The sequence below is a fragment of the Phyllostomus hastatus genome, unplaced genomic scaffold (genome assembly GCF_019186645.2).
Source record: "Phyllostomus hastatus isolate PE091 unplaced genomic scaffold, TTU_PhHast_1.1 phas_scaffold_93, whole genome shotgun sequence".
NCBI classification, from domain to species: Eukaryota; Metazoa; Chordata; class Mammalia; order Chiroptera; family Phyllostomidae; genus Phyllostomus; species Phyllostomus hastatus.
The window spans coordinates 15,762,367-15,787,160 of record NW_025334042.1 but is presented as its reverse complement, the minus strand read 5'-3'; the positions used below and the strand labels follow the sequence as shown (position 1 = coordinate 15,787,160).

Here is a 24,794-nt window from a genome sequence, read left to right as displayed (position 1 = left end):
TGTCCTGTGTAAAGTAGCATCTCCATCCCTCTCTGGCTGTGACCCAGCTTTGTGTCCATAGCTATGGTCACGACCTGCAGCTCCATGCTGGATGTCTGTGTCACATTTTCACTGTCCATTTTCCCCACTAGAATTTCAGCTCCATGAGGATGAGGACTTTGTCTGGCTCATGCTGGCAAACAGTGCCTGGCACACAGTAGGCAACCGATAGGTGTGTCTGTGGGGTGAATGAATGAAACAGAGGCTAGGCTAAGGTGGGGGGCGTTTGAATTCTGGCCAACCAAATTGCTTATCCAACCAAGCTCTCAAGTGTAAAACAGGGAGGTTAGGTGAGATGGTCTTTGGGGTCCCGGAAGGTGGAACATCCCTGACTCTCAGTTAGTGCTTCCAAGGAGCGTCGGCGGTGCCCAGAGACCTCCCGGTCCCCGTCTCTGCTCACAGCCTCGGGCTGGCCTGGAGTCCCTACCCGATGCCCTGCACCTGTCCCCCTGCAGCCACAAGACCTCCTGGTGGCTGCCACAGTGATGAGTTCCAGTGCCGGCTGGACGGCCTGTGCATCCCCCTGCGGTGGCGCTGTGACGGGGACACTGACTGCATGGACTCCAGTGACGAGAAGAGCTGCGAGGGAGTGACCCACGTCTGCGACCCCAACGTCAAGTTTGGCTGCAAGGACTCTGGTAAAAACAAGTATTGCACAGAGCTTGGCATGGGGCAGCAGGGACAGGAGAAAGCCGTGTGAGAGCAGAGCGGCGGTGAGGGCGACAGCACTGTACTGTGAGGTGTGGGGGTGGGGACACTGAGGCAAACGGCTGCACAGGAGAAGCTCTGCCTGACGTGTGGGGGGCCAGGGCCTGCCCCAAGAGCCCTGGGAGCCAAAACCCTCCCCAGAGCTGAGCCCCAGCACCTCCTGCAGACCCTTGCTGTCTGCGTTGCCTGTGTGAATTTGACAGGAAAAGCCTCGAGGTTCCCAGTGGACCCCAAGGCATCACAGTGATGAGGCTGTTAGAGAACTCCGCTGAGTCTGGGCGGCACGTGGGGAGCCCTGCTGCCCAGGCCCGGCCCTTCACATGACACCCTCCCCTCAGCTCGGTGCATCAGCAAAGCATGGGTGTGTGACGGCGACAGTGACTGTGAGGATAACTCAGACGAGGAGAACTGTGAGTCCTTGGTCTGCAGGCCACCCTCGCACCCTTGTGCCAATAACACCTCCGTCTGCCTGCCCCCCGACAAGCTGTGCGACGGCAACGACGACTGCAGCGATGGCTCTGATGAGGGAGAGCTCTGCGGTGAGGCCCGGGGAGTGGGGGGGTGGGTGGCCGGGTAAGGAGTCTGGGCCCGGGCCAGGGCAAGCGGGGCAGGGCAGGCTGTGTGGGAAGAGGTCTGAGACCAGGGAAGGGCAGCTCTGGCTGCGGGGCAAGGAGTGCCCAGAGCAGTTACCCACAACCCATGTTGATTTACGACTCACTTTAGCAGGAGGCCGCGGTAAGCGCAGCATGCCATCACAGCATGTAATCTGCAGAGTAGCCAGCCCTGTGAGGCAGATACTGTTATTATCCCCACTTTACAGATGAGAAAACTGAGGCACAGAGAGGTTAATAACTGGTCCAGGGTCACCCAGCTCCCAAAGTACTGTGGAGGCAGTGCAGCACAGCACCTCGCCACAGGCACAGACCCCTCACCCACACTCATGCCGCTGAGCAGTGCAGAGCCGGCTTTCAAGAGAAAGGCAGCAGCTTGAGTGTTGATGTGGTCAGGGCAGGCGTCCCGGAGGAGGTGGGGATTTAATTGGGTTCTCAAAGATGGGCAGATCTTTTGGAGTGAGTGAGGACGTTGGGGGAGGAGGGTGTGCTTTCAAGATCAAAAGAAACGGGGGTCAGCGGGGGCCACATGGGGTGACTTGGGGATGCGGAGCAGCCTTATCTCCTGTGAGCCAGGCAGACGGAGCGTCGGTTCCTGAAAGGAGAGGAAGGAGAGATAAGGTGGGTCGGGACAGGCCTTGGGAGCTGCCCATGGATCATCTGTCAGTGCTGGCAGATCCCAGGGTGTGTCAGGACCCAGGGTGGGACAGTTTGTGCTGCACCTCACCCCAAATCAGGAGGGATCAAGGAAAAGGGAATGGATTTCCAACCCTCCCAGGGAGGGGCAAAAAGCTGGGGCCCCCACCATGGGCTCAAGAAGCAACAAGTAGAGACCAGAGAGATGCAGCTGTGATGGGGGAGGGGGAGGGGTGCTCCCAGTGGTGGGTGCTGGGGTCCCAGCTCTGGTCCTGAGAAAGGCTGGGAGACAGCGGGGCAGAGGGCTGGCTGGAACGGAAAAGAAGGATGACTCAGGCAGGGTGCCGGGGTTCTTTCTGGGCTGCCCCAGACTTGGGGCCCAGCAAAGCCGTGGTCCTGCCTCCTCTGCGATCCTGACCCCAATTCTGCCCCCACCCCCATCCTGGCCCCCAGATCAGTGCTCCCTGAATAACGGAGGCTGCAGCCACAACTGCTCCGTGGCACCTGGCGAAGGCATCGTCTGTTCGTGCCCTCTGGGCATGGAGCTGGGGCCTGACAACCACACCTGTCAGATCCAGAGCTACTGTGCCAAGCACCTCAAGTGTAGCCAGAAGTGCGACCAGAACAAGTTCAGCGTGAAGTGCTCCTGCTACGAGGGATGGGTGCTGGAGCCAGATGGCGAGAGCTGCCGCAGCCTGGGTAAAGCACTGGAGGGTGGCCGGGCGGGGGGGTGCCTGGGCAACTGGGCAGGCCATGGCAGGCTCCCGAGAGCTGGTTGGCTGGGCTCGGGCGGCTGAATGCCAAAGGCTAAGGTTTCCATCCAGGCCCAGCCCCAGAGCAAACAGACCCTGCCTGACTCCTACAGTCATAAGAAACATCCAAACCTGTAAAGAATTTTTTGAGTTTGAGTCAGACCATCAGCAATCGCCAGGAAGCAGACTCTCAACAGATGGAGAAAAGTGCTCCAGAGAATGGCAGTTTTGCACCTTGTTTTATGCATTAGCATGAAAGAAATAGACATAAGGAGGGTTACATGAAATCCACTGGGGGTATGGGTTAAGGGGGCAGGGAAATCTGTGGGATTGGATACAAAGTAAAATGGAGAGACACACACTTCTCTACATTGGTGAGTACAGGACAGTTTACAAAATTTATAGCAGGTAGAGGTGGTGTACTGGGAACAATGGGACAACGAAGGGCTCTGTGGTGTCCTCTGGGGGCAAGGCTGTGCTCTGAGGGGTCTGGAAAAGATCACTCTGACATTTCAAGGGTCTGTTTACCTTAGATGCAAAAAGAAAATACACAGGCTCACGTGAGGTAAAGGTTGACCTTTGTCAGGGAAGCTACAGGCCTGGGAGTGATTACCTGCTATGACTCGCTTTTAGTCGGGAAATCTCATGTTCAGACCCTCCCGTGTGGTTACGTTCCGTCTCACTGTAGGGGGGCCCGCTAGGCCTGCCTCCCCTGAGCCACATTTTTCATGCGTCTCCTTTTTCGTCCACACCCTGGACCGGGTGACATGGAGGCAGCGAGTCCTTTGCTGACCCCTACGTCAACCCCCCTCAGACCCCTTCAAGCCGTTCATCATCTTCTCCAACCGCCATGAAATCCGGCGCATTGACCTTCACAAAGGGGACTACAGCGTCCTGGTGCCCGGCCTGCGCAACACCATCGCCCTGGACTTCCACCTCAGCCAGAGCGCCCTCTACTGGACCGACGTGGTGGAGGACAAGATCTACCGCGGGAAGCTGCTGGACAATGGAGGTGACGGCACTGATGCGGGGTGAAGTGCTCCCCAGGGGCCACTTGGGTGCTCAGCCCAAAGCAGAAGCCCTTCACTCCCCCAGCCCCCACACTCTTGTTAATTAGGTTAGATTTTGCTGTGGTCTCAGTGCCTGACGCCCCATAATTATCGTCAGCCTGATAATTAACAAAATGATCACCCTTTCTTTGAAAGGGCCTGGAGCTCAGCTCCCCAAATCCTAGAATTACAGGCTTGAAAGTAAAAAAGTCATTGAAGGTTGGGGGTACTTGGACTCTGCCTCTGTCCCAAGGTGGCCTGACCTGTCACAGACTTCTTCCATTCAGCTGACACTGCCACGCACACTGGGCCATGGGGGGCAGCAGCGATCAAATCAGTGTCCTCACGGAGCTGCCGTGCCAGTGGGAACACCCGCTCTAAAAAGCTGGTACACTGTGGGATGGGACAGAAGAGGGTATCGCTGTGGATGGAAAGAAAGGAGGCAAGGGAGGTAGGGAGAATGGGGGTTGACATTTTAAATTAGATGGTTAAAGAAGGCCCTCCCTGCGAAGGTGACATCTGAGCAAAGACTTGAAAGAAATACATCTTACTATAGGAGTTTGTATCCATTGTAGTAGAGGAAAGTTGGAAGTACCTCAAATGTCAAATGTCAAATGTCCATCGACAAGGTGATGGCTAAGTAGACCGGGATTGTGTTCACACTGCAACAGTTTCTAAAATAGTGAGGTCCAACCCTGGCTCATGTAGCTCAGTGGACTGAGCATAGGCGGCGAACTAAAGGGTCACCGGTTTGATTCCCAGTCAGGACACATGCCTGGGTTGTGGGCCAGGTTCCCAGTGGGGGCCATGTAAGAGGCAACCACACATTGATGTTTCTCTCCCTTTCTTTTTCTCCCTCCCTTCTCCTCTCTCTAAAAATAAATAAATAAAATTGTTTTATAATGTTATTAATAGGTCCATATAAATACATTTTTTCATAAGAAAACCTCCAAGACAGTTTATGGAGTGACTTCTAGAAAGTTCTGTCCTCATATTGGGTCAAGGCCTGTCCCCCAAAGCCTTCACCCTCTGCTCCGACCTCCTCCCATGGGTCAGCCTTCCAGAGAGCTGCAAGCAGAGGTGGTAGCCACGTCCCCTCCCCCAGAGTTCTGGAAGCCAGGCTTTTCTCTTGCTTGACCTCCTGGTGGAGGGGGCGGGACCTGGGTGAGGAGAGTGGGGTCTGGGAACCCCAGTTGAATCTGTGGCTCATCAGAAATATTGACAGAGGTGTGAGAGTTGAGGATGGGTCACGTGGGGTCCCCAGGACGTCTCGACTTCAGTCCAGCCCACCCCATGGGACTCTAACCTCCCACAACCCTCTCTTCTCCAGCCCTGACCAGTTTCGAGGTGGTGATTCAGTACGGCCTGGCCACACCTGAGGGCCTGGCTGTAGACTGGATTGCAGGCAACATTTATTGGGTCGAAAGTAACCTGGACCAGATTGAGGTGGCCAAGCTGGATGGTACCCTTCGGACCACCCTGCTGGCTGGTGACATTGAGCACCCAAGGGCGATCGCACTGGACCCCCGGGATGGGTGAGGACCCTGCCTAGCCCTGTGCTGGCCCATGGTTCCCCACAGCCTGGTTCAGCCTGACCAGGGACACCCATCTCCTCAATGCTACTCGACCCCCTCGGCCCTTTCCCTAGGATCCCACCACAACCCATCCCCCAGGCCCCTGGCCTTGGCCCTCCTGACCTGCTCCCCACTCCCCAGGATCCTGTTTTGGACAGACTGGGACGCCAGCCTGCCCCGAATTGAGGCAGCCTCCATGAGTGGGGCTGGGCGCCGCACCATCCACCGGGAGACGGGCTCAGGTGGCTGGCCCAACGGGCTCACTGTGGACTACCTGGAGAAGCGCATCCTCTGGATAGATGCCAGGTCAGTGCGCCCCACCAGCCCCAGGAGGCCTCCATCTGCCCCTCCCTTCCAGGGCCAGGGTGGGCCGGGGTCCCAGAACCTGGCAGTGGGGAAGGTGATAGGAAGGCTTGAAGGAGTTAGATCCAGAACCAGGGCAGCCAGGGGCGCGGCTAGAGGGCTGCAGAGAAGAGAGAGGCGGGGCTAGGGGACAGGTGGTGATAGAAGGTCGAGGCCAGCTATCAGGCTGCTCTGAGGGCTGAAGTGCAACCTCCTGCCCTCACGGATCTGTGCACTTTTCCTGGGGGGCTCTGTCTGCCCAGGGAAAGAGGGAACTTTCTCTAATTTGCCTCCGCAGAGGGGTGCCTTTTTCTAAACTTCACCAAAGTGCTGTGCACTAATGACCACCTTGGGGAGAAGTTCCAGGAGTGTGGGAGTTGGTGACTGGGGGCTGGGGTCCTAGACCTGACCCCACATGGTCCCACCACTTGGTCATTCTGTTTGCTTTCTCTAGCCAAGAGGGTTGGCAGGAGGGTGGCTGCAGTGCGCTGAGGTGGGGGCTGTGGGCCAGGGCCTGGGCCCTGAGACTGCAGCCCCCGCCAGCACCCTCACTCTGCCCCGACCACGCTCTCAGGTCAGATGCCATCTACTCAGCACGTTACGACGGCTCCGGCCACATGGAGGTGCTGCGGGGACACGAGTTCCTGTCGCACCCGTTTGCAGTGACACTGTACGGGGGGGAAGTGTACTGGACAGACTGGCGAACGAACACTCTGGCCAAGGCCAACAAGTGGACTGGCCACAATGTCACGGTGGTGCAGAGAACCAATACCCAGCCCTTTGACCTGCAGGTGTACCACCCCTCCCGACAGCCCATGGGTAAGGGCCCAGAGGAGCCTTCAGCCTCGTTAGAGGCCCTCAGGAGAGGAGAGGGCGATGGGAACTGGTGGGGGTCTGAGCTGGAACGGGGTGTGGGGCAGGGGGTAGCCTGCTGACAGAGAAGGGCTGCCAGCAGGTGGCGCTGAAACAGGGACCATGAGAAGGGGTGAAGGAGCGGTGTTCAGGTGAGAAAGGCCAGGGAGGGGCCTGCAAGTCACAGGCTGTTCTCTCTTCTCCTCACCCCTCCCACCCAGCTCCCAACCCCTGTGAGGCCAATGGGGGCCGTGGCCCCTGCTCCCACCTGTGTCTTATCAACTACAACCGGACAGTCTCCTGCGCCTGTCCCCACCTCATGAAGCTCCACAAGGACAACACCACCTGCTATGGTAGGAGGCCCTCCCAGCAGAACCGGGGTAGGCGGAGGCTGCAGAGGAAGGGGTCAGCACCCAGGCTTCCCGTTGTAACTGGAGGTAGACAGTCCAGTCATGACGGGCCTGATGGGGGCGCTCCAGGGACCGCTTCTGTGAGGCGAGGCTGGGGCTCCGGCAGGGAGGCTATACCCGAGGGAGGCGCTTCTTGGTCGCTAAGCGTCAGCAGCGAATGGAGGAGCAGGAGGGAGGAGGGGCGGAATCTGGGTGGGAAGCACGGAGGCAGGGGCTGCCCGCCGTGACCTGCCCGTGCTCCACAGAGTTTAAGAAGTTCCTGCTGTACGCACGTCAGATGGAGATCCGGGGAGTGGACCTGGACGCCCCCTACTACAATTACATCATCTCCTACACGGTGCCCGACATCGACAACGTCACCGTGCTGGACTACGACGCCCGCGAGCAGCGCGTGTACTGGTCCGATGTGCGGACGCAGGCCATCAAGAGGGCCTTCATCAACGGCACAGGCGTGGAGACCGTCGTCTCTGCAGGTTCCCTCCGGCCCCTGCAGGCCCCTGTGGGCGCAGGCACCCCTCTCTCCGCCCTGGCCCCCAGCGCCCACTTCCGGTCCCCCTGGGTCCTCGAAGCACTCCAGCCTGGTTTTCTGATCCCTGTTCCCACAGAAATCAGGCTGCCCCCCTCTGCCCAACCTCTGCCCTGCAAACCCCAACCACTGCCTCCCCACTGTGCCCCCAGACCTGCCAAACGCCCATGGGCTGGCTGTGGACTGGGTGTCCCGGAACCTGTTCTGGACTAGCTACGACACCAACAAGAAGCAGATTAACGTGGCCCGGCTGGACGGCTCCTTCAAGAATGCAGTGGTGCAGGGCCTGGAGCAGCCCCACGGCGTGGTCGTCCACCCGCTCCGAGGGTGGGTTCCGGGCCCGGGACTCGGGAGTGTGAGGTGCAGGTGGGCAAGAGAGGACTCTGAGCCTCCCCTCCCCATGCCCCTCCCTCCCACAGGAAGCTGTACTGGACTGACGGCGACAACATCAGCATGGCCAACATGGACGGCAGCAACCGCACCCTGCTCTTCAGCGGCCAGAGGGGCCCTGTGGGTATGCACTTGCCCCTCTGTCTCCCGAACTCCCAGCATAGTGCGTGTCCTTGCCACCCTCCCGCCCAAACCACACGCCCTGCATGCACTCCCGGGCGAGCAGCAGCCGGGGCCGATGTCATGCTCCCCACCCGCCCTCTTCCAGGCCTGGCTATTGACTTCCCTGAAAGCAAACTCTACTGGATCAGCTCCGGGAACCACACCATCAACCGCTGCAATCTGGACGGGAGTGGGCTCGAGGTCATCGACGCCATGCGGAACCAGCTGGGCAAGGCCACGGCGCTGGCCATCATGGGTGAGGGCCACTGGGTGGGAGCAGGGACAGGAGCAGGCCAGGCCAGGCTGGGTTGGCTGGGAAGACGGGAGCTGGTCCAGGGGCAGCCCGCTCAACCTGCCAGGCCCTTCGGGAGAACCGCGCACAGTGGGCGGAGGGCCTGCCCCAGCGTCTCATCCCCCCGGCTGCCGCTCCAGGGGACAAGCTGTGGTGGGCAGATCAGGTGTCGGAGAAGATGGGCACCTGCAACAAGGCTGACGGCTCGGGCGCCGTGGTTCTGCGAAACAGCACCACCCTCGTGATGCACATGAAGGTCTATGACGAGAGCATCCAGCTGGGTGAGCCAGGGGCAAGGGGCAGGGGGTACGGGATGGGAGTCAGATGTCAAAGCTGCAGCCAGCACTGGCTGCAGGAACCCCTGGGCAAGATAGTGTACGAGAATGAAAATGGGATGGGCTCCTCTCACCTCGCAAAGTGGCTCCCCTTTCTGATTCTCACTGAAGCGCCATATAGGCTCACAGCCACCCTAGCCACTGGGTTGGGGCTGGGGCCGGGGCAGTGGAGTGGGGCAGTGACTCTCACAAGGTCCAGGGTGAGACAGTGACTATCTCCTTGCGTAGCACGAGCCTGACACTGAGGTCCCAAGGAGGTCTGCTAACCCTTTTATGCTGCCCCCCGGCCCCCCCGCAGGGCACGAGAGCACCAACCCCTGCAGTGTCAACAATGGGGACTGTTCCCAGCTCTGCCTGCCCACATCGGAGTCCACCCGCTCCTGCATGTGCACGGCCGGCTACAGCCTCCGGAGTGGCCAGCAGGCCTGTGAGGGTCAGTGCCCCTGCCCCCCACCCCCAACTTTGACCCAGGTCCCTGGCACCCATCGGTCCTGCCCCGCAGCCCCCCCTCCTGTCCTCACCTTGGCAGTAGGGCTGCTCTCGTCTTGTGTTATTAAGGGTCTCTGAACTGGATGCTTAGTAAGTAAGCCCCCCTGTGCTGGGTGCTGCGGGGGCAGCCAGGGGACAAAAGTTCTGTCCCTGTGCTCTGCAGCCTCAACCAGAAGGGGGCTGATAGGTAAGTGAAACGGGATCACAAAGTAGCTCCGATTTCAGTAGGATTTTGGAGAAACAGACGTCAAAAGTCAGTGCCAGGGCCGCCTCCATGGAATGGGTGTGCCGTGGGCTGGGTTTTATCGGACGAGTGGGATTCGAGTGTGTGGCTCAAAGCGGAAGGGTAGATGTCCCAGGCATTCGGTCCAGAGCAGCAAGAGGGCGTGTGCAGGGCCCCGAGGTGCCAGGCCCAGGTGGCGGGCAGGGTGTGGGGGAGTCGTGGTGAAGGGCTGTGAGGGGGGGCAGGGCCACAGGGTCTCGGCCAGGCCTGCCTGGAAAGCCATGTTTGGGGCAGATTAACCTGGCGGCACAGAGCCGGTTGAATGGGGGAGGGAGAAACTGAAACAGTTAGACCTGTTAGGAGACTGTCAGAGTAACCCCGGTGTTAGGAGATGGGGCCTTGGCTGGGGCAGAAGAGAAAGGACAAAACCAGGAGACATTTCACAAGAACTTGCGGACCGCTGTGTGAGCCCGCCCCTGACAGCGTTTCCCAAAGTTCACTCCTGGGTACCGCCCTCTTTGATGTGGGTGGCTGTTACAGAAACTAACACGGGGCTGAACAAAATGTAAGAGTTGTGTTTTTTTTGCTGTAGAATGTCTGAGAGCCTTGAATATGCTCATCTGCAGTGAACGTTTTTCAAGAAAAGACTAGTGTTTGGAGTTTCCCCCAACTCACTCAACCATGAATCTTTTTTTTTTTTCATGGAGCCTGAGCAGCCTGGCCCATTTGGGGATTCATTTGGGGACACACTGTATCAAGTGATAAAGGCAAGAGAGGATTCTGGGATGCATGAATATGACGCCTCATGAGAAGTGGGAAACCAGCATGACACTGGCTCAGGAGCAAGCTGTTGGGAATGTTGAGTTTCAGGTGTTAGAGGAGAGGACAAAGAGGAAACTCGGGTGGAAATCTAAATGTGGGAATCTTGCAGTATGGTTATCTTGTCTGAACCTTCCCAGATTCTCCTTAATGCTTTTGGGGGTACAGGGTTGTATTGAGGGAGGCAGGACCATAGGTAGGAGCACAGGGAGAGACAGCCAGGCCTCTGCTGCCCTCTGGTGGAATGCTAGAGGTCTTGCAGGTAGTTCCCCAGAGTATGTTCCTTGCCTGACTCCCTGCCCAGGCTAGGGCGTGGGTGTGGACGTGTGTTGAAGGGGAAGAATGATAGTTGAGAGAAAGATATCAAAGGGGACGCAAAGGAGGGATGCAGGTGTGAGTGTGACAGAAGCCAACCTTAAGGAGGTGTCAATGAGGCCCATGCCTGAAGGATTCTTGTTTCAGGTGTGGGCTCTTTTCTCCTGTACTCCGTGCATGAGGGAATCCGAGGAATCCCCCTGGATCCCAATGACAAGTCAGATGCCCTGGTCCCCGTGTCAGGGACTTCCCTGGCTGTCGGCATCGACTTCCATGCTGGTGAGCCATTTGATGCAGGGCATGACCTTCCAGGGTGGTGTGCCCTTGGGGGTGCAGTGTCAGGCAGCCTGACCTCAGCTGGAGGGGGGCACTTACACACGGCTGTCCCCACCCCTCTCTATTTGCCCTGCCAAGCCCCCTGTCCGCTGACACCCACTCACCTCTTTCCCGACCTTACGTGAGTTGGACCCCCCACCTTGGCCCTACCTTGTTGGGCATCCCGTGTTGGCTTCCCCACCTCCAGAAAATGACACCATTTACTGGGTGGACATGGGCCTCAGCACCATCAGCCGGGCTAAGCGAGATCAGACGTGGCGCGAGGACGTGGTGACCAATGGCATTGGGCGCGTGGAGGGCATCGCGGTGGACTGGATTGCAGGTGAGCCGTGGCAGAGTGTGGCGGGAAGTGGGTGCAGAAGGAGGCATCTGAGGAGAAGGGGCAGGCAGGAGCAGATGGGGGAGCAGCAGGGGCAGTGGGGAGGCTGGCAGGGGACCGGGTATGCATGCCCCCACCCCACCCACTGAGTGCCCACCTACTCCTCCTCAGGCAACATCTACTGGACCGACCAGGGCTTCGACGTCATCGAGGTCGCCCGGCTCAATGGCTCTTTCCGCTACGTGGTCATCTCCCAGGGTCTGGACAAGCCCCGGGCCATCACTGTTCACCCGGAGAAGGGGTGAGGAGCTGGACAGCCTGGCCAGTCCCCATTCCTGGCTCTGACCTGGCCCAGTCACTCTGGCCACAGCCCACACTGACAAGGGTCTCTCTCCTCCACGTTCTGGTGACGGAGCCCCATGTCTACCTCTGCCCCACAGGTACTTATTCTGGACTGAGTGGGGCCAGTACCCGCGTATCGAGCGGTCTCGGCTGGATGGCACCGAGCGGGTGGTGCTGGTTAACGTCAGCATCAGCTGGCCCAACGGCATCTCGGTGGACTACCAGGTTCGGACACCGGCTTGGCCCAGCGGTCGAGGGGTAGACCCTGTGCCCTGGGCGGAAGCTCCCCTGACCCCGTGCCCCACCCTCTGTGAGTCTCCCTGTGGTGGCTCCCCACTGGGTAAGAAGATGTGGACTCAGGCAGCCATGGGGCCTTCTGGCCCAGCCCCCATCCAGAGTAGGGCTCCTGCCAGCCCAGAGATGGTGGAGGAGGGTCACTCAGAAGTGGGGACTGGCAGGAACTCTGGGGGTCAGCAGGTCAGAGATCGGGAGGAGGTGGAGGGAGGAGGCGTGAGTGGGGGCTCGGGGCCCTGGAAGTGAGGTGGGTGCCTCCGGCCCGCAGGACGGGAAGCTGTACTGGTGCGACGCCCGGACGGACAAGATCGAGCGGATTGACCTGGAGACAGGAGAGAACCGCGAGGTGGTTCTGTCCAGCAACAACATGGACATGTTCTCTGTGTCTGTGTTCGAGGATTTCATCTACTGGAGCGACCGGTGAGGGCTTCCTCCCGGCCTGCCCCTCTGCTCTCCGTCCCCTCCCTCCCCGCCCCAGTCGAGGTCTCGCTCATGGGCCCTCCCTTCCCCCAGGACTCACGCCAATGGCTCCATCAAGCGTGGAAGCAAAGACAATGCCACCGACTCTGTGCCCCTGCGGACGGGCATCGGTGTCCAGCTCAAAGACATCAAGGTCTTCAACCGGGACCGGCAGAAAGGTGAGGCCGGGCCCCAGGCTTGGCCTCTGAGTGCGCACCCCAGAGAACCCAGAGTGAGGGGGGCTGGGAGAGAAATAAGACCCAGAGGGGCACTTTCCAGCCGCCCCAGGGACCCAAGGGTGGCGAGCAGGAGCTGAGGAGCCCCCTAGGACCAACCTGCTGCTGACCAACGCAGGGGCCTGGAGGGTTGTCTGAACTGGGGATCCGGAGGCAGAGCAGGGCGCCGTGCCACCCCGCCGAGATGACAGAGCACCAGTGAGCCTTTCCCCGAGGCAGGCCTGCCCTCCGTGACCCCTCCTTCCCCTGTGCCCTCCCCCCAGGCACCAACGTCTGTGCGGCGGCCAACGGCGGCTGCCAGCAGCTGTGCCTGTACCGGGGCAACGGGCAGCGGGCTTGCGCCTGTGCCCACGGGATGCTGGCGGAAGACGGGGCGTCCTGCCGTGAGTACGCCGGCTACCTGCTGTACTCGGAGCGCACCATCCTCAAGAGCATCCACCTGTCGGACGAGCGTAACCTCAACGCGCCCGTGCAGCCCTTCGAGGACCCTGAGCACATGAAGAACGTTATCGCCCTGGCCTTCGACTACCGAGCAGGCACCTCCCCGGGCACCCCCAACCGCATCTTCTTCAGTGACATCCACTTTGGGAACATCCAGCAGATCAACGACGACGGCACAGGGCGGGTCACCATCGTGGAGAGTAAGCCCAGACTCCGAACGAACCTTCCCAGGGAGGGGCGCTGGGTGCGGGAGGAGCAGCACAGACTCAGGGTAGAAGAGCTGGCAGACCTCAACCAGTTCACCCCTGCCCCATCGGCCTCGCGCCTGCCTCCGGGTCCCTGCCAGCCGCGACAGGCTGCCAGCGGATCACACTGTGCCCGCTGTAATTCCTGGAACATTTCTTCTCCTTCAGACGCAGCCTTCTGCGTCCCTCTCTGGTCCTGGTTCACCCCCAGGCCGCACAGAAATAGCCCCAGATGTCCTCTGTGCGTCCAGTTCCCACGGCATGGGCTGCAGAGCTGGGCCAGGTTCACGCCGGGCACAGGGTTTCCGTCACCTGGGCAAGCTGCCTGTGCTCCCCAGGCTTCAGTGCCTTATCTGTGTAGAGGCAGGGACACCTGAGGCAGCAGGTTTGGATGCTCAGCTCAGCACAGGACACGTGGTGCCCATCCCACGAAGGGTGGTGGGTGCCACGGCTGTCATCCCAGGACGGCCTTTCAGCTGTTTGAAAACTGTATTTTGTTCATCTGCAGCCTTGTCTTCTCCAGGCTGGGATCCCACGCACCCCCAGGTCCTTTGACTCATTCATTTGTTCATTTATTCATTCGTTTGTTTCTTCATTCCCCCACCCACAAAGACCTGCCAGACACTGCACTAGGTGTCGGGTGTACAGTGGTGATAAGAACAGACTGGTCCTTTCAGCCTCCTCTGGAAACTTTCTGCTTCACGTAGTCCAGTCCACATGTCTGTCTAAAAATGTAGTGTCCAAAACTGAACTCGATACTCTGCAATCTGGGCGTGATCGGGAGAGACTGGCAGAGCGTTCCCTCCCTTTGGGCCATTGTTCAGGCTACAATGCTTCCTTTAAGGCAGCCTTCTGGCAACCACACGGTCATACAGTGTGAAGCCACTAAAACCCCGAAGTCTTTTTCTCTTAAAGACTAGTGCACTGTCTCTCTCTCACTGTGCACTTAGTTCTTTAACCTGAACCCTGGCTGGTGTGGCTCAGTGGATTGAGTGCTGGCCTGTGAATCAAAAGGTCCCCGGTTCAATTCACGGTCAGGGCACATGCCTGGGTTGCAGGCCAGGTCCCCCACTGGGGGTGTGTGAGAGGCAACCAATTGCATATCAGCGTTTCTCTCCCCTTTCTTTCTCCCTCCCTTCTCCTCTCTCTAAAAAATAAATGAAGTCTTTAAAAAAATTTTTTTTAATTCTTTCATCTGAGTTTAAGATGTCTACAAAACAATCTAGTTCAGGGTCCTTTTTTAAATTAAGAAACTCCCCAGTACAGGCCAAGTAGGATTTGATTTGCTGAAACCCAGTTGGCACCCAACACGGCAGAACTCAAGCTCCAGGGAGGTCTGGCTGCAGCGTGGAGTCAGGCGTGCCCAGCGTGGGGGCGCAGGAGGAAGGGTCCGGCAGACGGCCCGTGCATCGTTTGGGTGGGAAACAGTGATCCCACAGGGTTTGGGGGCACCAGGAGCTGTGCCCCCACCAGCTCCCCTGGTCCTACACAGCTCTTCCAACATATGTCAGGGACGTGGGTGCCCCAGGCTGTCCCCCTTAGCCCGGCATTCTGGCCCTGTCCCAACTCATGGCTCTTCCTTTCTCCTCATAGATGTGGGCTCCGTGGAAGGCCTGGCCTATCACCGTGGCTGGGACACTCTCTACTGGACGAGCTACACAACGTCCACCATCACCCGCCACACGGTGGACCAGACCCGCACAGGGGCCTTCGAGCGGGAGACGGTCATCACCATGTCGGGAGACGACCACCCGAGGGCCTTTGTGCTGGACGAGTGCCAGAAGTGAGTTCCGGGGCCATGAGGGGGCAGCTCACAGAGGGGCAGAAACTGCCCCCCACAGACCTGGGCAGGAGGTGTGGAAGAGGCTGGCTGTAACCTGAGCTCAGCCACTTCCTTGCTGGGTGAACTTGGACCAGCTACATGACCTCTCTGAGCCTTGGTTTCCTCCTCTGCCATATGAGGATGATGATATTTCAGGTGCCTGAACCTTGGGGAGGATCAGAACAGGGGCTGTGCAGGGCCTTCTAACTTGCTGATTGCTTGATTCATTCATCGGAGAGCCATGTTCGAGGCACGTAGTAGGCCCTATGTATTTCTCGGACTCCCAGCTTCAGGCAAAGGTTGTTCACGGAACACCCATTGTATGGACACCGTGACTTGGGCCCATTCAAGCCCCCTGGCTGGGGAGAGAAGCCCTACCGGTGGGAAGCACTGACGAGCAGCTCAGGGCTGTCGTGATGACTGAGAGGCGTTGTGGAGGCGACGGGCTGGCACAGGGCCTAGGGGTGGGAAGGGCAGAACAGACAGGGGGTGCTCTGAGAAAGAGTGACAGGAGGGGGAACGCCAGGCAGAGAGGGGCCTTAAGGGACTTCCCACACCTGATCAAAACATCCCAATGCGGCCCTGACCGGTGTGGCTCGGTTGGTTGGGCTTCGTGCCTCAAAGTGCAAAGTTGCCAGTTCGATTCCCAGTCAGGGCACACGCCTGGGTTGCGGGTTCAGTCCCTAGTTGGCGCACGTACGTAAGGCAGCTGTTTCTTACATCCATGTTTTGCTCCCTTCCTTCCTCCCTCCCTTCCCCCCCTCTTAAAAATAGATAAATAAAATCTTAAAAAGAAATGGTTCCCATGGGGGCGGGGCGGGTGGTGCAGGCCTGAGGACGGCCCAGCAGGCTGGGCCATGGTTGCAAAGGAGCCCAGAACACAAGCCATACAAGCCCACTGGCCGAAGACAACTCTGTGGCCAGAACGTCAGAGGGGCAGAGGGAGGAGCTACACAGAGGCCCCGAGGGAGGAGGATGGCGGGTCCTCAGCAAGCTGGAGACGGGACTGGCTGCTGTGCAGCTTGGTGGTTCTCAAACTCCAGGAGGCCTGAGGCTGGCCTGGGGATCGCTGGTTCCCCAGCCCCACCCCAGGCCTCAGTGAGTCAGTCCCTGGGACTGAGGACCTGGAATCACAATCCAGTGCAGGTGGTGTGAGGACCACAGTGTCACACCCGCCGCAGTGCTCCACCAGCCCTGAGGTCTTCCACACCCGTCTCCAGAGCCTTACCACCCAGGAGAGGAGCAGGGCGGGGCCGGCCAGCCCCGCAGCCTTCTCTCCTGAAAGCAGGCCAAGAGGCTCATTCTAGGGCAGAGCTGGGGCTCAGACCCCAAATTCACAAAGGCCTGAAATAATGGAGAAGGTGATTCAGAAGACTTCTTGAGGGCAGGGTCCATGCCTCTCTAGGACCTAGGACAAAACAGACACTCAACAGGGGTCTCCTAGATGCAGGGAGAAGAGAGCATCAATAAAATAATAGAAAACGGTCACAGAGCATTTACTGGGTGTCTTTAAGATGAATATTAACTCATTCAGTCCTCAAACTACCCTACGGGATGGGCAGCAGTGTCCCGACATCACAGAGGAAACCGAGGCACTGAGAGGTGGGGTCCCCAGGTGGTCAGTGGCAGGGCCGGGACAGGACCCACAGAGTCTCACCGACGTGGCTGCCTGGCTGTGCCGTCGCAGTGAAGGCGGGTGCTTGCTCCACAGACCCTGAGGAGCATGTGTGAACACGGACTTTGGCGCCGGACCCTCCCCAGGTGCTGGGCTGTGCTGGTCTTAATAGCTCGAAGCTTGCCTTTGGACCTGGGGTCCAGTTCACACCCTGGCCGACCCCTGGGTTCAGGTCGTCTGCACGCCCTGGCCTGGGCCCCCACGCGGACCCCTTGGCTTTGACCCCTGTTCTGCGTGTCCCTCTCCTCCCCTAGCCTGATGTTCTGGACCAACTGGAACGAGCAGCACCCCAGCATCATGCGAGCGGCCCTGTCGGGAGCCAACGCCCTGACTCTCATTGAGAAGGACATCCGCACGCCCAACGGCCTGGCCATCGACCACCGTGCAGAGAAGCTCTACTTCTCTGACGCCACCCTGGACAAGATCGAGCGGTGCGAGTATGATGGTTCCCACCGCTATGTGAGTCTCCAGGGCAGGCGGGCCAGCGGCACCGGGGAGGCGGGGTCTCGGGATGGTTGGTCAGCCAGGGAGACCAGCTAGGCAGAGTGGCAGAGCGAGAGGCCACATGGCAGGAAGAACCAGGAAAACCCAAGGCATCCCGTGCAGGCCCTGATGCTGCCACTTAGCCGTGTGGCCCTGTGCAGTACTCCCCTTCCAGGCTCGGCTTCCTCATCAGTTAAGCGAGGGACATGGCAAGGTACCTCTGCGGGTCCTTCCCATTCTGTGACTGGGTCTAGGGGCCTAGGCCAGGGAGCCGGATGCAGGGGGCAGAGGCGGCGGAGAGGCCCGAGCACCTGCGACGGTGAAGGCACTGTTTCCACAGGTGATCCTGAAGTCGGAGCCCGTCCACCCCTTCGGGCTGGCCGTGTACGGGGAGCACATCTTCTGGACGGACTGGGTGCGGCGGGCTGTGCAACGGGCCAACAAGTACGTGGGCAGCGACATGAAGATGCTGCGCGTGGACATCCCCCAACAGCCCATGGGCATCATCGCTGTGGCCAATGACACCAACAGCTGTAAGTGGGGCCACTGCCACCAGCCTTGCTGTCCTGTCTATCCTGCCAGTGCGCGTGCACACGCACACACACACCACTCTCCTGTGGTCTCATCTGAGTCTATGGACGTCTCAGCACACATTGTCGTCCCTCCTTCCCCACCCCCAGAACCACGTATTCCCCGGAACCTGATCACACACTCGCAGCCCAGGCTTCGCCTGCTCCTCCCTCTGCATCACATGCAGACTCATCCCCACAGTGGGCCTGGCTGACTGGGTGTCCGCTGTGCAGACCTGCAGCTTTCCCTGGCCGCTCACACAGGCCCTGGGCCCCCTTACTACATACGTGATCTGTCGACTCCATAGACATGATTCGCGGCACCCGGAATTCCGTATCACTCCGCCTCAGGCTCCCCAAACTCCCCGCGCCTGGCCCTCCGCCACATGCCGGTCGCAGCCAGTGCCTGGCAGCTCAGGGAAGCCCCGGGAGTGGGCGTGGCATTCCCTCTGTGCTTGGCAGACAGCTCTCTTAGGCCCTGTCCTCCCTCCCTGCCCCAGGTGAACTCTCTCCATGCCGCCTCAACAACGAGGGCTGCCAGGACCTGTGTCTGCTCACCCACCAAGGCCACGTCAACTGCTCCTGCCGAGGAGGCCGCATCCTCCAGGAGGACTTCACCTGCCGGGGTGAGACAGGCAGGGAGGGAGGAGGGCGCCGGCGGAGGACCCTGGGCACACACTGGGGACCAGCTCCTCCCCAACAGCTCAGCCCTGAACCTTTCACCAAGTAGAAACTGAGGCTGATCTCAGTTCTGGTGGGGAGGGAGGGACAGGGGCGCTTGGGACCCCACAGCGCTGGCTCACGAAGCTCCTCCGCCTCCCTCCCTAGCGGTGAATTCCTCTTGCCGAGCGCAAGACGAGTTCGAGTGCGCCAACGGCGAGTGCATCAACTTCAGCCTGACATGCGACGGTGTGTCCCACTGCAAGGACAAGTCCGATGAGAAGCCATCCTACTGCAGTAAGGAACCACCTCCTGCAGCCCCGGGCCTCCAGCCAGCAGAGCAGGGCATGGGAGTGGGAGGAGCAAAAGGTTCATGACCCAGCTCCATGGCCCAGGAGTTCTGGGAGCTCATGGAGGACAGAGCCACCATGAGCCCTGTGCCAGGCCCGGAGCAGGGGCTACATGCACAGTTTCTTGAGGGAAAGAGTGCATGACGTCCCATCAGACGCAGATGCAACCCCTCCGCTGTAGCTGCCACTGACCTGTGGTCCACCCCCCACCCGCAGACTCCCGCCGCTGCAAGAAGACTTTTCGCCAGTGCAACAATGGTCGCTGCGTGTCCAACATGCTGTGGTGCAACGGAGTGGATGACTGCGGGGATGGCTCCGACGAGATTCCCTGTAACAGTGAGTGGGGCGCTGCCCAGCCCTTGGACTCTGCACCTCTGCCCCACCCCCACCTGGCCAAGCTTCGGGCCCCAGGCCCGGAGGGGTCTGGTTCAGGGCACTGCTGCAGGCTGTGGGCGGGGCGCTCTGGCTGGGCCGTCCTGGACCCTGCGGGGAGGACCTAGTATGATGGTGCCGGGTGGGCACTGTTCTAGAGACGGCCTGCAGTGTGGGCGAGTTCCGCTGCCGGGACGGGACCTGCATTGGGAACTCCAGTCGCTGCAACCAGTTCGTGGACTGTGATGATGCCTCCGACGAGATGAACTGCAGTGAGTCCTGCCCCCTTCCCCAGGCCTCCCTGGCTCCTGCAGTGTTGCTCCCCCATCCTGACCTGCATTCCTCTCTGCCTTCCTTCTGGCCCACAGGGGCGCCTCAGCCCCCTCACAGCCTGCCTGTTCCCACTCCTGTCCCCTGCTTCCAGGCCTGAGCTCCCCTGTGATTCGGGGGGTGGGCAGTGAGTGGAAGGTGTGGACAGCATCCCACCTGAAGGACACCGTTCAGCTTTCCAAAACACAAAGACCCCATGTGGCCAGCAGCGGCCTGGGATAGTGTTTGGAGGGAACTGGTGTCACCCCCTCATCCCCGCCTCTGGCCAGGTGCCACCGACTGCAGCAGCTACTTCCGCCTGGGGGTGAAGGGTGTGCGCTTCCAGCCCTGTGAGCGGACCTCACTCTGCTATGCGCCCAGCTGGGTGTGCGACGGTGCTAACGACTGCGGGGACTACAGCGATGAGCGAGACTGCCCAGGTCCGACGGCGGTCAGGGACGCAGTGGGCAGCGGGCGCTCGGAGGGAGCAGCGCCCTCATGCCTCTCTCACCCCAGGTGTGAAGCGCCCCAGATGCCCCCTGAATTACTTTGCCTGCCACAGTGGGCGCTGCATCCCCATGAGCTGGACGTGTGATAAGGAGGACGACTGTGAGCATGGAGAGGATGAGACCCACTGCAGTGAGTGGCCACAGCACCCCAGCACTGGAGCGGGGCACCCAGAGGACCCACCAGGGGCCAGGGCTTCCCCAGAGCCACTGAGACCCTGTCCAGGCCCCACCTCTCAGCTCCCACCAGAAAATGCCCTCCTGGGAAGAGGGCACTGAGGGCCTTCCCTGCAGGAACCCCACCCAGACCACCGAGAGAGGGGGGTCGTCTCCCTAGCTCCTGTTGGGCCCCCACAGAGGGGTGCTGTGGGTCCTCCCATCCACCCTGCGGGACCTGCCTGCCCAGCTGCGTGACCTGCCATCCCCTCCCCCATCTAACTGTGGCCCCTGACTGCCCCAGACAAGTTCTGCTCAGAGGCCCAGTTTGAGTGCCAGAACCATCGCTGCATCTCCAAGCAGTGGCTGTGTGACGGCAGCGATGACTGCGGGGACGGCTCAGACGAGGCAGCTCACTGCGGTGAGGGGGCCTGGTGCTGGCTGGGGAGGTGCGGGGGGTGGGGGACAGACCCCCCACCGCCCACACACAGCCTCTCCAAGGAGAGACAGCACAGCTGAGTCAGCAGCTCCCTGTTCCTTCCACAGAAGGCAAGACGTGTGGCCCCAACTCCTTCTCCTGTCCGGGCACCCACGTGTGCGTCCCAGAGCGCTGGCTCTGTGACGGAGACAAGGACTGCACCGACGGCGCCGATGAGAGCGTCACAGCCGGCTGCTGTGAGTGAGGAGTGGGGTGGACAGCAAGTAGCACAGTCCCACTTTGCACAAGGGGAAACTGAGGCCAAGAAGAGGAAGTGCTTCGGCAGGGGTCCCCCAGGTGGTTAGTGGCAGAGCCCTATCTACGACTCAGGTGTTGAACCCCTGTCCAGGGCTCTGCCTATTCTACCACTTGGGCCACAGGGAGGTCTGGGGGGTGACAGTCAGTGGCTGGCCGGGGGGACTGAGGGGCCGTGTCCACCTCTCTCCACAGTGTACAACAGCACCTGCGACGACCGCGAGTTCATGTGCCAGAACCGCCAGTGCATCCCCAAGCACTTCGTGTGTGACCATGACCGCGACTGTGCCGACGGCTCCGACGAGTCCCCAGAGTGCGGTGAGCCGGGGCTATGCGGGGACACAGGCCCTGCCCCCGCTGTGACTGATGGGCTGCGCCCAGGCCACCCGCCTCACCCGCCCCTGCTCCCCCAGAGTACCCGACCTGCGGCCCCAATGAGTTCCGCTGCGCCAACGGGCGCTGCCTGAGCTCCCGCCAGTGGGAGTGCGACGGGGAAAACGACTGCCACGACCAGAGCGATGAGGCCCCCGCGAACCCGCACTGCACCAGCCCAGGTGGGCTGGCGCCTGCTCCCCTCCCTCCCCCCCGCCAGCCGCCCATGTCGGTCCCCAGACCCCTGCTGACCCACCTCCTCTGCCCCTCCCTAGAGCACAAGTGCTACGCCCCTTCGCAGTTCCTGTGCAGCAGTGGGCGCTGCGTGGCCGAGACACTGCTGTGCAACGGCCAGGACGACTGTGGCGATGGCTCCGACGAGCGGGGCTGCCACGTCAACGAGTGTCTCAGACCCAAGCTCAGCGGCTGCAGCCAGGAGTGTGAAGACCTCAAGATCGGCTTCAAGGTGTGCCCCGCCCCCACCCACTCTTTCGTATGTTCAGCGAGGGCCTAGGCAGTGCCTGCTCTTCCAGGCAGCATTCCAGGCAGGGGGGACCAGCAGTGAGCAAAACGGGACTCTGCTTGGGTGGGTTCTGCATCCCTCTGGAAGGCGGAGCCGCAGGCTTTGCTGGCGCCTGAGGGAAGGGCTGTGAGAGAACAAAGGTGTCAAGTGGGTGACCTACCCGGCTGGGGTTCAAGGGTGGACCCAGATGGGAGAGCGGAATCTGGGAGTTTTCACCACAGGACCACATTGAAATCCATGAGTCTGAACCCCCAAGGGAATGAGTGTAGATGGAAAAGCAGGGAAGCCCAGGGCCTGAACCCTGTGTTTGGCCACCCCCTGGGTGGGAGGGGAGGGACTTGGGTCAAGGCACCCGAGAAGGGTCAGCAGCTGGGGCTAGAGAACAGCCAGTGAAGAGAGCACTGGAGAGGAGCATGGTCAGCTCTGTCAAATGATGCCCACGGGTCACACGAGGTGAGGCCTGAGCACCACCCTGTGGGTGTGGAAACACGGTGGCCATTGGGGACTCACTCCAGTGTTGGTGGGGTGATGGCCAGCTGTCTGGCACCGTGGACTCTGCACGCGTGTGCCACCTGCCTCCCCTGGCAAGTCTGGGCTTTGCTGGTGGCGGGAACCAGAGTCCCACGAGGGCTTCCGACCCCAGGTCCAGGGGCCGGAGGCCGTCAGATCCTGGGAGGCCCAGACCCCTGCCCGGTCCCCAGACAAGGCTCCCTGTGCCCACAGTGCCGCTGCCGCCCCGGCTTCCGGCTGAAGGACGACGGCCGCACGTGTGCGGATGTGGACGAGTGCAGCACCACCTTCCCCTGCAGCCAGCTCTGCATCAACACCCACGGCAGCTACAAGTGCCTGTGCGTGGAGGGCTACGCCCCCCGCAGCGGCGACCCCCACAGCTGCAAGGCTGTGACCGGTGAGCCGGGGTGTGGAGAGCGTGAGATGCCTCGGTGGCTAGGCGCTGTAGAGGCAGGGTTGACACAGCAGAGCTCACGACACGCTGGGGACCTGGGGGGGCTAGAATGTGCCCCCCCAGCTAGTGGCTGAGCCAGGATCCTCTGTCTCCAGATGAGGAGCCATTTCTGATCTTCGCCAACCGGTACTACCTGCGCAAGCTCAACCTGGACGGCTCCAACTACACGCTGCTCAAGCAGGTAGCAGACCCAGCCTCCTGTGCCCACCAGCGCCCAGGCCCAGAGTGACGGCTCTGGCCCGGTGCAGCCCCATGGGCACCCCCCCTGCTGGGCCCGCATCTCTACACTGCAGGGCCTTCTCCACCGCCGCCTCCTGGCTCTGCAGTCAGACCTGTCCCTGCCCCCCACCCAGGGCCTGAACAACGCTGTGGCCTTGGACTTCGACTACCGAGAGCAGATGATCTACTGGACAGATGTGACGACGCAGGGCAGCATGATCCGCAGGATGCACCTCAACGGGAGCAGCGTGCAGGTGAGGCTGGCGCGTCCGGCTCCCAGGCACAAGGGGTACAGAGACCCAGCCCCTTGGGCCCCGCCCCGAGGGTGTTCTCTGTTTCCAGGCCAACTCCCTTGCTCCCCACCCACCGGCCCCAGTTATTTCCCCTGCTGAGTCACTGCGTGACTCTGCTTGTCTTCACCTCTCCCTCTCCTCTCAGCCCAAAGAAAGGTTTAGGAGATTCCTCTTGCTCTTTCGCTAATTCTCAGTACGTTTCTCTCTACCTCTGATCTCCCTTAAATTGATGCTCCCAGGCACTGTGGAGTTGGGGGGTGGTCTCTCATCTAGACCCTTGTCCTAGAGCCTCAGCTGACACCAGACCCATGACTGGTCTTTCCCACTGTCCTGGGAGGTGAGCTCCCCACGTGATACGCAGGGAAGCCGAGCCCCAGAGAGGCGGAGGGTCCTCTCCCAGGGCTCTCAGGCTCTTCCCTCCCTGTCTGAAGGTGCTGCACCGGACCGGCCTCAGCAACCCCGATGGGCTGGCTGTGGACTGGGTGGGCGGCAACCTGTACTGGTGTGACAAAGGCCGGGACACCATCGAAGTGTCCAAGCTCAATGGGGCCTATCGGACGGTGCTGGTCAACTCTGGCCTCCGTGAGCCCAGGGCTCTGGTGGTGGACGTGCAGAACGGGTAAGCGAGCAAGGAGGGTTGGTTGGGGGAGCCTGTGGAGGCGGCCGCTGCACGCGGTTGAGAGCTGGAGGGACCAGCCACTGGATCTCTCCGGGCTCACGGCCCACACTCCTGCCAGGTATCTGTACTGGACCGACTGGGGTGACCACTCACTCATCGGCCGGATCGGCATGGATGGGTCTGGCCGCAGCGTCATCGTGGACACCAAGATCACGTGGCCTAACGGCCTGACCCTGGACTACGTCACCGAGCGCATCTACTGGGCAGACGCCCGGGAGGACTACATCGAGTTCGCCAGCTTGGACGGCTCCAACCGCCACGTCGGTCAGTCCCGGCTCCCGGGCCTGGTGGGGCTGCAGCTCTAAGGGACCAGGCCTCTGGGGAGGGGGTGGGTGTAAAAGCTAGGGATCATGGCCCAGGGGTGTGTGGGTCCAGCGCACTGCAGGGTGCACCCAAAGAGTTGGCCTGGGCCCTCCCATACACAGCGCCCGACGCCTGGGCCGAGGCAGATGGGTGTGGGGGGCCTGGGGCTGGCGCACCCCGCTTCCTGACCGGCGGCCATAACACACTGCGGTGCGGGAGCCTGCTGTGCGTCAGGCCGGGATATGAGCCCCAGCCCTGCCACGTATCAGCTGTGCGACCTGGGGAAGCCGCCTAACTGTCTGGGACTGGCAGCCCCGGCCTCCCAGGGCCGCTGCGGGATTCAGGAGGTCCGGTCAGGCAGGTGCCCAGACATTCCCAGTGCTGACCTGTCCCCTCCCCTCCCCCGTCCGCAGTGCTGAACCAGGACATCCCGCACATCTTCGCCCTGACCTTGTTTGAGGACTACGTCTACTGGACCGACTGGGAGACCAAGTCCATCAACCGAGCCCACAAGACCACGGGCGCCAACAAGACCCTCCTCATCAGCACACTGCACCGGCCCATGGACCTGCATGTCTTCCACGCCCTGCGCCAGCCAGACGGTAGGTCG

The 24,794-nt window shown here is 60.7% G+C and overlaps 1 protein-coding gene across 1 annotated transcript in view; it reads left to right on the top strand.

The window, feature by feature from the left end:
- LRP1 (LDL receptor related protein 1) overlaps positions 1-24,794 on the top strand; it is an 80,645-nt gene that overhangs the window by 42,901 nt on the left and 12,950 nt on the right. Inside the window, exons 21-61 of the mRNA XM_045829435.1 lie at positions 495-677; positions 1,086-1,286; positions 2,448-2,693; positions 3,561-3,758; positions 5,126-5,330; positions 5,511-5,675; positions 6,286-6,530; positions 6,785-6,916; positions 7,219-7,446; positions 7,652-7,826; positions 7,919-8,013; positions 8,158-8,307; positions 8,484-8,624; positions 8,977-9,111; positions 10,672-10,803; positions 11,048-11,182; positions 11,351-11,480; positions 11,620-11,746; positions 12,084-12,235; positions 12,329-12,453; positions 12,774-13,151; positions 14,790-14,979; positions 16,948-17,152; positions 17,517-17,709; positions 18,246-18,371; positions 18,574-18,702; positions 18,972-19,091; positions 19,286-19,399; positions 19,727-19,876; positions 19,953-20,075; positions 20,403-20,519; positions 20,645-20,773; positions 21,027-21,149; positions 21,245-21,385; positions 21,479-21,669; positions 22,450-22,633; positions 22,786-22,871; positions 23,044-23,163; positions 23,634-23,821; positions 23,940-24,145; positions 24,598-24,786. Coding sequence (XP_045685391.1) covers positions 495-677; positions 1,086-1,286; positions 2,448-2,693; positions 3,561-3,758; positions 5,126-5,330; positions 5,511-5,675; positions 6,286-6,530; positions 6,785-6,916; positions 7,219-7,446; positions 7,652-7,826; positions 7,919-8,013; positions 8,158-8,307; positions 8,484-8,624; positions 8,977-9,111; positions 10,672-10,803; positions 11,048-11,182; positions 11,351-11,480; positions 11,620-11,746; positions 12,084-12,235; positions 12,329-12,453; positions 12,774-13,151; positions 14,790-14,979; positions 16,948-17,152; positions 17,517-17,709; positions 18,246-18,371; positions 18,574-18,702; positions 18,972-19,091; positions 19,286-19,399; positions 19,727-19,876; positions 19,953-20,075; positions 20,403-20,519; positions 20,645-20,773; positions 21,027-21,149; positions 21,245-21,385; positions 21,479-21,669; positions 22,450-22,633; positions 22,786-22,871; positions 23,044-23,163; positions 23,634-23,821; positions 23,940-24,145; positions 24,598-24,786 — 6,702 coding nt within the window. The remainder of the gene's footprint in view (positions 1-494; positions 678-1,085; positions 1,287-2,447; positions 2,694-3,560; positions 3,759-5,125; positions 5,331-5,510; positions 5,676-6,285; positions 6,531-6,784; positions 6,917-7,218; positions 7,447-7,651; positions 7,827-7,918; positions 8,014-8,157; positions 8,308-8,483; positions 8,625-8,976; positions 9,112-10,671; positions 10,804-11,047; positions 11,183-11,350; positions 11,481-11,619; positions 11,747-12,083; positions 12,236-12,328; positions 12,454-12,773; positions 13,152-14,789; positions 14,980-16,947; positions 17,153-17,516; positions 17,710-18,245; positions 18,372-18,573; positions 18,703-18,971; positions 19,092-19,285; positions 19,400-19,726; positions 19,877-19,952; positions 20,076-20,402; positions 20,520-20,644; positions 20,774-21,026; positions 21,150-21,244; positions 21,386-21,478; positions 21,670-22,449; positions 22,634-22,785; positions 22,872-23,043; positions 23,164-23,633; positions 23,822-23,939; positions 24,146-24,597; positions 24,787-24,794) is intronic.